Here is a 9,831-nt window from a genome sequence, read left to right on the forward strand (position 1 = left end):
ATTTTTTACTTTCATTTTCTTTCTCACTGTTTTCTTCTCTCGTGGCAAACAAAAGATGTATTTTTGTAATCAAGCCACCGTTTTTATTATGTTTTTCAATTTATTAAAAAATAAATATTATACCAAATTACAATGCCATGAAATTAATTTTTTTATTCTTTTTCTGAAATGTTTTAATTTAGTACAACACAAATCGAATCATTAATCTACGCCTTTTCACGCTGTAACTTGTAACATATACATTTGCCTCAACCAAATTAAGGTACAACGTCATTTAGCTTAGTTAAAGTGTCACTAATGCCTCGAGCATTAACTGTATTGGCATCAATAAGCACAATGGGGTGCAGCAACGGTAATAGCTAGCTATCCACTATCCAGACTTCAACAGGAATTTAACTTAGACGTCATTACACTATATGGGAGGGGGATGCAGTCATGCAGTGTGATGCAGAAAAAGAAAATGAGCTTGTGCCAGTTACAGAATAGTTATAATGTTACATCAACCTCGACAGCAGATAAATAAGCTGTCAATATCAATCTAGACAATAGTTATAACCGCCTAGTAAAACACTGAAGAGAATAGCATGAATTCGAAACAGGTCATTGATGACAAGGGCACTAATTTAGTGCTCAACATTGGACTTCCTGAAACTGCCGGGCTCCCAATAATGGTAAGAAAATAAACACGTATTCACATCCGTTAGAAAACTCAAGGGCACTTTCTTTGGATATAAGAAGCACCTTGCTCTTCATACCTATTCATAGCACAGTGAAATAGCTTTGTGTTAAAAAATTTATTAAGGTGAATGAACTTGAATAACTGAGTTTTTTTGCAATGAATTAGCACTTACTCGGACTTGGAGAACCACATCTACTGGAAGGAGCCAAGAGAAGCCAGTATACTCCCCCCTATCCAAACACTGCATAGAGTTACCACCATGATTAAGAGGGCACTATCTCCTTGATGTATAAACAAAATCACGTAAAAATCATAATGCGTCATCTTAAGTTGCAATGCATTGGGTAAAATAAACAAAGATTGTAGATACACAGAACATAACAGAGACAAGAATGGAAGAAGATTAGAAGACCATTCAAATAATTCAACAAATCCTCAGTATTTCAATACAAGTAACGATGGACTTACTGGCCATCAGGAAGCTCGCATGGAGTCATAGGAATGTTAGAATATGCTCTCTCTGCCATGGAAAAGTAATCATAATGGATATCATGTCATGTATAGAATCTGATAATAATGAACTTCAATGTAACCAGGAAGGTAAAAACATCATTGGTGAATTTATCACAGCCTATTGTAGACATAAATAAAGACATAAGCAGACACAGGAAACTTGAATAAACCTTAATGACAAAATACAAGGCTACAAATACAATATAACACAAATACTTCTAAATTATATATCAAGGAAAGAGAATGTAAGACATCAACCACAGACATATATAGATATATTAATATTGATATGGAGTCACCCAGGAAACTAAATGGAACTTGCACACCAATGTGTCAAAGTTACCAATTTACATTAGTACTTTCCACAAATTTTATAGTTACTACTTACTCTTTATTACACAATTTAATAGTCCTTATTATAAGGCACTTTAGACATCAATCACGTAGACCAATAAAGTAATTAATTCAGTTGATTTTATTGAGTTTTTAAAAAATGTTACTCATTGTCCCAACTATGTCCTTATTAATAATCATTAACTTGTTATGGATGATGTGAAAATATAAAAGTCCAAGAGTATTATACACCACTATCAATAAAAAGTACAAATACATAGAATATTTAATAAGGGCAACTAATGGAAAAAAGATTAAATGCTTCATAAGAATTCTAAAGTGTATTATAAAAAGGACCATCAATTCCTTTTAAACTATGTCTTATAATAGGACCAGAGGGAGTATGTTTTGACCCAATTCTTATTTTAGGCCCAATAGAGTATTAATAGCATTGTCTTTTAATAATAATAGATATAGATAATATGAGAGGTAGGTTCTAGAATTGAGTTTGTTAGGATTCTGTTATTGCATCATGCAGCTATATATCCCTTGTATTGTTCTATGAAAAGTAGAAAATGAATGAATTCAGTTTAGATTCCTATTTCCCTTCCTCTTCCCAATTTTCTATGGAGTTCTTCCTTACTCGAAAAGGGCCCTGTATTAGAGTATGTTATATTTTTTGCAAAGAAAGATCAGATAATTTATCACATATCATATTAAATATCTTTAAGAAATATATCATTGACTTACTTGAAACCATAACCCACTAGTGATAATTTTTAATGAAGAAGCATGTTTTGGAAGAATAGTGCATACAAAGTACTAAAATTAGAGTCTCAAGATAACAAACTAAATTTAATAAGCATGCTTAAAAAATGGACCAAGTTGTCTAATGTATGATTTCTTTTTGACAGGACAGCAAGCAATACCTTTTGAAGAACATAACCATCCAGTACTGGTACATCAGTAGTTGATCCACCACCACTGAGTTTTAAAATAATGAACAAAACTACTCGTCAGAAATGTAGTATTGTAATGCGGCATTATCAATTACAATCAATAAATGAAATATTAAAAAGTAAAGTGACAACAGACATTTAGTTGCATGCTGGAAAGGAAAGGAAGACAAATGTATTGCAGTATCTACCAAACCACATTCATAAGTAGGCAATTTGGCATTTGTACTGCACATTAATATCAACACAGAACCAAACTGTTTGTCAACAACTTCAAAGGCTCGTACCTATCAATAACTAATGAGGTAGCACGCCCTGATGCAAAAGATGTGAGAACCTGGTGCCAAGAAATACTCCTTCATGAACTAGTTCACAAATTCATGGTTTCATGCCAACAATATAAAATACATTTTTATCACTATTTGTTTTGTTGCAACTTGCAAGTAAGATATGGACAGAGCAGTAAAGATCATACAACTTACAGCATTCTTCGCCAAAAACAACGCTGGTACTTTATATTTTTCATACATAAGTTCTGCTGCCCTGATGCATTTGAACCAAACTTTATTACTAAACAAAGATGAAATAATATAATAGTGTATACAGCAAAAAGCCTAAAACCCAAAAACTTAAATGAGAGGGACAGTTGGGGGTTTACTGTTGACAGAATTCTCTCTGTTCTTGAGTGTTGGAACATGGTTCGGCAAGTAGCATTGGACGCTCTTTAGGATCAACTAGGAGGCATTCCCTGAAAACTAGTGATAGTGAATAGTAGCATAAAGCATAGACAGAGATAAATTAATTAGCAGAAATTTGTAAGAGAACAAAATTTGACACAAGAATGGAAATACATACAACACGAATTTGTAAACATAAAGTGAGATTTGCATAAACATATGTCCTAACATAAACAACAGGATAGCTCAACCACATCAGTATTCTCTTTTTACTCTCTATACAATAGTTGACTAATTTTTGGGACCACTGCATATAAAAAAGAACCATCACGAGCTTCCTAAGAAGTAGGAACCTTAGCAATTGACAACCGCATATGCTATATCAATAAAATGATGATCCTATTATAGCCAGATTAAGTAATCAGAAACAACCAACCTCAAAGCATGATCCCATATGTTGTCTACAATATTCCAGTCAACAACAACTCCATTCTTCAATGGTGACAGCACCTGATGAGCATCAAAACAAATGAGAATAGTTAAAAGCCTAAGCAAGCAGATAGATAGATAGATATTTTGAAGTGTTACCTCCATATAGTCTCTGCGGTATCCTAGTGACTGAGACCCTACGTTAAGTTTGCATTTTCCCTTGTTTTTGTCCGCTCCTGAGTTCTCATCAACATCAGCAGTTCCATCAATGTCCATTTGATCAATTGCACCAACAACCTAAATAAATAAACACATGCAAAATAATAACAAAGCTATAAACAACCACTTTATGTAACAATGTATGTCACTTACAGAGCGAAAGACGGCCTTGGGAGCATCTTAGCCAGTGTAACCGGTTTTGCAAGTGTGCGAACCCAGGTCTATCACTATTGCTGATGCTTTGTCTGCCAATTACCAACAAAATAAAATTGCAATTTTGTTAGAAAAGAGAGGCCACAGTGAACACTCACCATCGCCATACATGACTAGGGGAGAGAATGTGAGTTTGAAATCCAACGAGCAGAGCAGAGAGAAGAGAACGAAACGTGCGTTGGGAAGGGGTGAAAAAGGGCTTTTTCGTTTCGAGTTTCCCGTTGATGCCGCGTTTTGGGATTTCTGTTGGGCCCTTCAGATCTGTCGGAAACAATCAAACATGGCCCATGTATGAATTTAGATTAGATATGTGAAGTAAAAGTTACAAGATTTTTTTTATATGATTATGATTTTTAAAATATAATTATGCTTACGACTTTATTTAGAAAGTAGGTTTTTGAAAAAATTACAAAATTCTTATTCTAATTTTTAAAATGCTTAAATAAATATATTGAAAATTTTAAAAGTGGTTTTTTAAAAGAAAAATATTTTTTATAATAAAATCTGAAAAACACTACTTTTTCCAAAACATTTTGTTTATTAATTTTATAATCAAAGTAAATGGTTAGAATATTTGTTTTAAAATTATACTCTTCCCTTTGAGGGATGAGTTTTTTTTTTCTTCCATATAAACACAAGTATTTTCCCTAGAAGAAAATATTGTTCAAATTAAGTAAAACTATGTTATAAAAAAAATTTCCTTCTAAATATTTAATATAGTTGAACCCTTGAAACTCAAATTTGAGATCATTAATTAATTTGAAACTAATCAATTTACTCTTAGTAATTATGAGAAATGAATATGATTATACATTTTCTAAAATATAATAAAAATCTTTTAATTGTAGTCAACAATTATGAATGACTCTTTGAATAATATATTGTTTGAGTTTTTCTTTTTTAATAATGAATCTCATCTATAATTTTATAGTTTTGAATAAATTTTAATCAATTAAAAAGAATGTTAGAATGACTATTATAAAATGCATGACTGTCACTCTTCTTACAAGAATAATTTCCAAAATGGTGAATTGAAAATTGAAACTACGCAATCATTAAAACAAAGAGTAACTAATTTTAGATTTCAATTAACAGTTTGAGAATAAAGGAATTTGATATTGGCATTTACTAATCTGTAGATACATTATTTTTTTTTTTTGTAAATTAGAAATAAAGTAATAATTGAAAAAATATTTTCAAGAGGGTATAGTTCATACTAGTATTTATTTAATTGTATTCTCTCTTAGTACTATTTTCTTTAATATTTTTATTCTTAATTATTATCCTAAATGCATCAAGTTCATGAACACATACTTTTAAATAAATAAATTAAACGTTGAAAAATATTTAATTCTATTATATGCTATTATTTTTTAATAACTTTTATCAATACTTTTACTCTAACAACAATAATATGATATAATTAATTTTAGGCATTCAATAATACTGGTAATGTTAGTAATATCTTATAATTGAGTGAAGTAGAAAGACTCTGCTAACCGGTACTCTTATAGCATTGCTTAAAGAACTAAAAAGAAAAAAATATTTATGGTGGAAATCATAGAAAGACAAAAAAAAGTTATCAACAACATAATTTTATATATTTCAATAAAAAAAATTCTCATTTTTTTTCCTTAAATGGATTTGCTAGGACACTAAATTATGTGAGTTCCATTCCATGCTATATTCAGCGGATCCTACTTCGTGAGCCTAACATAAATTTCACCTAGAAATAAATAGCGTTGGAGAGAATGCTAATAGCAAATTTTATAGAAAGATAAGTAGGTATATTATACACAATAACTTTGGTTAAAAATTACAGATCGTTGAGAAAACAGCCAAAAAACTGTTATTTAGTGTACAAGAAGCCTAGCCGAGCCAAAGAATGGGGAAAGGAAATGTGATGGACAGATTCATGACATCAAGCCAGAGCAACTCTTGTATGAATACATAGTGATGAACTTCTAGTACATAGTACATGGTGATAAAGAATTAAAAACCGTCGTTGAGTGCCGTGTGAGCTATCAACTCACATTATATAATATTATAATTCAAGGTGCTGGAAGTGCTCAAAATTGATCAAACACCACAGTATGTAAACGTACGAGTACCTGAAGATTCCAGGCATCAGGTTCGAATTCATTGTGCTGAAACTGCTTTCTGAAAGAATGGATGAATACTTGCTCAAACATAGCCCTATCAAATTAAAAAACAGAGCTTTGGACGAGTTTACTCTAAGTTGTATCTCCTTGCTATACGATCCTGTTTGTTTGTACTTGCCAAAGGGATATTCTAAGGCAAGCAATTCCTCAACCTGTTTGCTCTATCTTTTTGGCACTATTAACAAATGTTGCACTTTTATCAAATCCCTCAAGCAAAAGAATCCGCACAGCTTCTAATCCATCTTGTAATGTAAAATTCAACTGAAAGACATTTTTATCAACATTTAGAACTTCCATGTGCCGAGGGCCAGTTTGTCAGTTTGCACCTTTAAAAAATTAAAGAAAAAAAAAACAGATACATACCTCTTCCCTTTCATGTTTAGTGAAGGTGCGAAGAACAAAAGCTACAGGGTCCATTTTCCCAGGAGGTCGTCCAATGCCTAATCAGCAATAAAATGACAAATAGTATTATAAATTATTGTAATATGAATGGATATTTTAGTAATGGAAATGATATGAGCGTACCAATTCTTAAACGGGGAAAACCAGAATTCCCTTTGAAGTGATTAATAACACTCTTCATTCTGCCAAATAGCAAGAAAAAGAAAAACAGTAATACTTCATTTCTCTTCTGCTTTGAAAGAAACAAGCTGAATAAATATAATATCACCCAGTGTAAATTATCATAATAAAAATAATTAGGCTCCCCAGCATTGATAAGGCATGCAAACCTACAATCCCACAACCACCAATAATCTTTTGCCTTGACAGTTGATAGGAAAGAAAATGACTGTGTAGCAAAGTATTCTTCAAGTTGAGCATTTCCCTGACTCACATTGTGGATGAGATAAAGGAAGACAAATATGGCATTTCAAATTTCAGAAATATGAAGAAACTTGCACGCCAGTGGACATGTTGATTTATAAAACTCAAATAAGGAGCCAAACCAAGTCGACATGTTTCATAGCAAAAAGAGAACACAAACAAAGAAAATTATAATTACCCATTGTGACCTCCATGTCCACCCTTTGGTAGAAGCCGCAATTTAGCAAAAGGCAAATCCAAGTCGTCAAAGATCTGAAAAGAAAATTATTAATTGAATACTCAAGCAAATCATCCTTCTACTTTTCTTTCGTCACTTGCAAATATAAAGAACAAAGTAGTCATAGCATAGATATTATACCACAAGTACTTGCTTCAGTGGAATCTTGTAATATGAAACTATGGCCCCAACCTTCAAAATAGATTCAAACGCCAGCCAATCATAATCAAAATAAAATATTTATTATGGTAGATTCTTGGGAAGTGAATATACAACATGGAATATAGATATGTTATGACGAGGACATGGACATGGAGACATAGTAGATTTAAGAAAAAAAAAAATCATTGTATACATGACTATAATACACCATTAAAAATTAGTACAAACTTAACATAAAGGCATGAATCTTTAAATCAAAAAAAAGAATTGATGTCATAAGAATAAACATGAGTCATTATAGATACAATAAAATACTATTGCTTACATAACATTTGAATATTATCCAGATAGCAGACTTACAGATTCACCACTTGAATTCATATAAGTCTGTGGTTTTGCAAGTATGACTGGTACATCACCTATAAAACCTGCAATTGGAAAACAATTTGTCATAAATGGGAACATACAAAAAATTTAAATTTTATCTTTTTGCTTTTATCACCAACACTCTGAAACCTGAACTGAAATTATGTGGAACAGTGGCTGTATGCAATATTTTAATTATTTATGTGAAAGCCATAACATGGCCAAAACATTAATTAGAACAATGACAGATTCAGGTCTGGCATGAAACTTCTTTCAGACTTATCAACAATAACAAAAACCTTATCCCCATAGGTAAGGTGGACTACCTGAGTCAAACAATGCCTTTGGGGTTTAGTTAAAAAAACAAATTTGGGGGATATTATTCACCATGAAATCCCTCTTTAAAATTTCATCCCAAATTAACTAGACAGAAATATTAGAGAAAGGGTTTTGTCTAATCTAATATAACCTTTTCCAAATAAGGATTTGAAGGAAACAGTGGTCATAGATATCCCTTCAGCTTCAGCTATGGTATCAACCATCTCAAAGCCCACCTGAAAAATATAAAAGAAGGTCAGATAGATGACCATCTCATAGATATCTCTTCAGCTTCAGCTACTAATTAAATTTAAATAGTGAGTGACATACATTGTGGCGGGTGGCAGCGTACTTTTTGCCTGGATTGCCGAGGCCAACAATTAACCAAGGTGAAGCTTCCTTCTTCATCTCTTTCGACTCTGACGTTGATAAGGAGGCTGAAGAAGAAGGAGAAGAACAACTTTGAATGGTCATAATGCGTGGCGAAAAAGAAGAAGAACAGAGAGAGGTAAAAGGCCTTGAAAAGCGCCACCCGAGGAAGGGCAATTTCATTGATGAAACCCAACAACCACAAATGTTCATCTTTTCAAACCCTAGAACGAAGAATCGAGGAAGCTATGTTATGCTTGGGGAGGAAGGGAAGAAGGAATCGCTGCGGAATGGATAGCGAAATAGTCAAAAGAGATAAATATTATTAAAAATACAAGGAATAAAAAAATACGCCGTTGCCGGGGATCGAACCCGGGTCACCCGCGTGACAGGCGGGAATACTTACCACTATACTACAACGACTTACTGATTATAAAATTCAATAAATTATTTTAATTATTAATGATTTTGCATTATAATTAACTTGGAATTGAAACACATAATATTTCAACCGTAATGTTAATCGGCATAATATTTTTATGTATTACATGATTTCTTTTTGATATTATATATTCGGCACAATTTATTTTTTATTTATTGTTATAAAATTATTTCGTTATTCTTCATATTTGTTATATCCATATTTTTATAGTTTTCTTTATTTCTTTTCATTGTGGTACTATTTTACTTTTCATATAACATTTTTTATTAACTTTTAAAAAGTTACACAAATTTTTATATTTTAGTTGAAACAATTTACGATAATATCAAATAGCTATTTTTTTTTATCAGTTAGGTACTATTTATCACTCTTCCTTTTATATAGAAACATTTCTTTTACGTAATTCATATTCCATAAATATATAGAAAAAGTTACGGGATATAGGTGAACATGATTTGCATTATAGGCAATGGTGACATAATCAAATGCTATCGGTAATATTGAAATAAAATAAACAAAAGAATAAAGCATAATTCATGCGTATAAAAATGAAAAACGTTATCTTAATAAGGCATCAAAGCTAACATTTCTTAAAAAAAAAAAGAAGCTAACCTTTTAAGAAAAGAAAAATTGCAAGTAATAAAAAAAGGCATGTAATATTATCAAATTTGAAAATATAGTGCTCATTTCACTATCACTTATATATATATATATATATATTTTTTGATAACTTTGGAACAAATTAGTATTTTGCAGGTTAATAGTAATGCATAGGACTTATTATTTTAAATTTCTGTTGAACTAAACTAATAATAAGGATATGTAATATAGTGGTACGTATTTTTACCTGTCACGCAGGTAACTTGGGTTCGACCTCTAGCAACAGCGACTGGCGGTTTTGTTTTGTTGCATATTATCTATTTCTTTTCTTGACACTTCATTTTAGGATTT

General features: G+C 31.5%; 2 protein-coding genes and 1 non-coding gene across 9 annotated transcripts; all 3 read right to left on the reverse strand.

Moving 5' to 3' along the window:
• Positions 1-273: 273 nt before the first annotated feature.
• On the reverse strand, positions 274-4,277 carry LOC100778866 (actin-related protein 4). Of its 7 annotated transcripts, none has more exons than XM_041015731.1 (11): positions 4,118-4,277; positions 3,960-4,051; positions 3,747-3,830; positions 3,595-3,668; positions 3,140-3,229; positions 2,964-3,024; positions 2,769-2,818; positions 2,455-2,509; positions 1,148-1,199; positions 852-920; positions 274-755 (listed from the first exon to the last, which is right to left on the reverse strand). In XM_041015731.1, exons 3-9 carry the CDS (start codon positions 3,750-3,752, stop codon positions 1,173-1,175), a joined length of 363 nt encoding a protein of 120 aa, XP_040871665.1. In that variant the 5' UTR covers positions 3,753-3,830; positions 3,960-4,051; positions 4,118-4,277; the 3' UTR covers positions 274-755; positions 852-920; positions 1,148-1,172. The 7 variants fall into 7 exon arrangements, with proteins under 7 accessions (XP_040871665.1, XP_040871661.1, XP_040871663.1 ...); XM_041015727.1 differs by having other exon boundaries at positions 3,747-3,884; XM_041015729.1 differs by having other exon boundaries at positions 3,747-3,823; positions 3,960-4,277.
• A 1,512-nt stretch (positions 4,278-5,789) lies between these two features.
• LOC100526866 (peptidyl-tRNA hydrolase, mitochondrial) lies at positions 5,790-8,755 on the reverse strand. The gene is made up of 8 exons (XM_003525212.4): positions 8,400-8,755; positions 8,221-8,305; positions 7,746-7,813; positions 7,365-7,415; positions 7,185-7,258; positions 6,707-6,765; positions 6,545-6,621; positions 5,790-6,442 (listed from the first exon to the last, which is right to left on the reverse strand). Exons 1-8 carry the CDS (start codon positions 8,649-8,651, stop codon positions 6,329-6,331), a joined length of 780 nt encoding a protein of 259 aa, XP_003525260.1. The 5' UTR covers positions 8,652-8,755; the 3' UTR covers positions 5,790-6,328.
• Positions 8,756-8,789: 34 nt separating this feature from the next.
• Positions 8,790-8,861, reverse strand: TRNAD-GUC (transfer RNA aspartic acid (anticodon GUC)). Its single transcript has one exon. It is a non-coding gene; the product is annotated as a tRNA-Asp (tRNA).
• Positions 8,862-9,831: the final 970 nt, after the last annotated feature.

Source organism: Glycine max, chromosome 5 (genome assembly GCF_000004515.6).
Source record: "Glycine max cultivar Williams 82 chromosome 5, Glycine_max_v4.0, whole genome shotgun sequence".
Taxonomy (NCBI): Eukaryota; Viridiplantae; Streptophyta; class Magnoliopsida; order Fabales; family Fabaceae; genus Glycine; species Glycine max.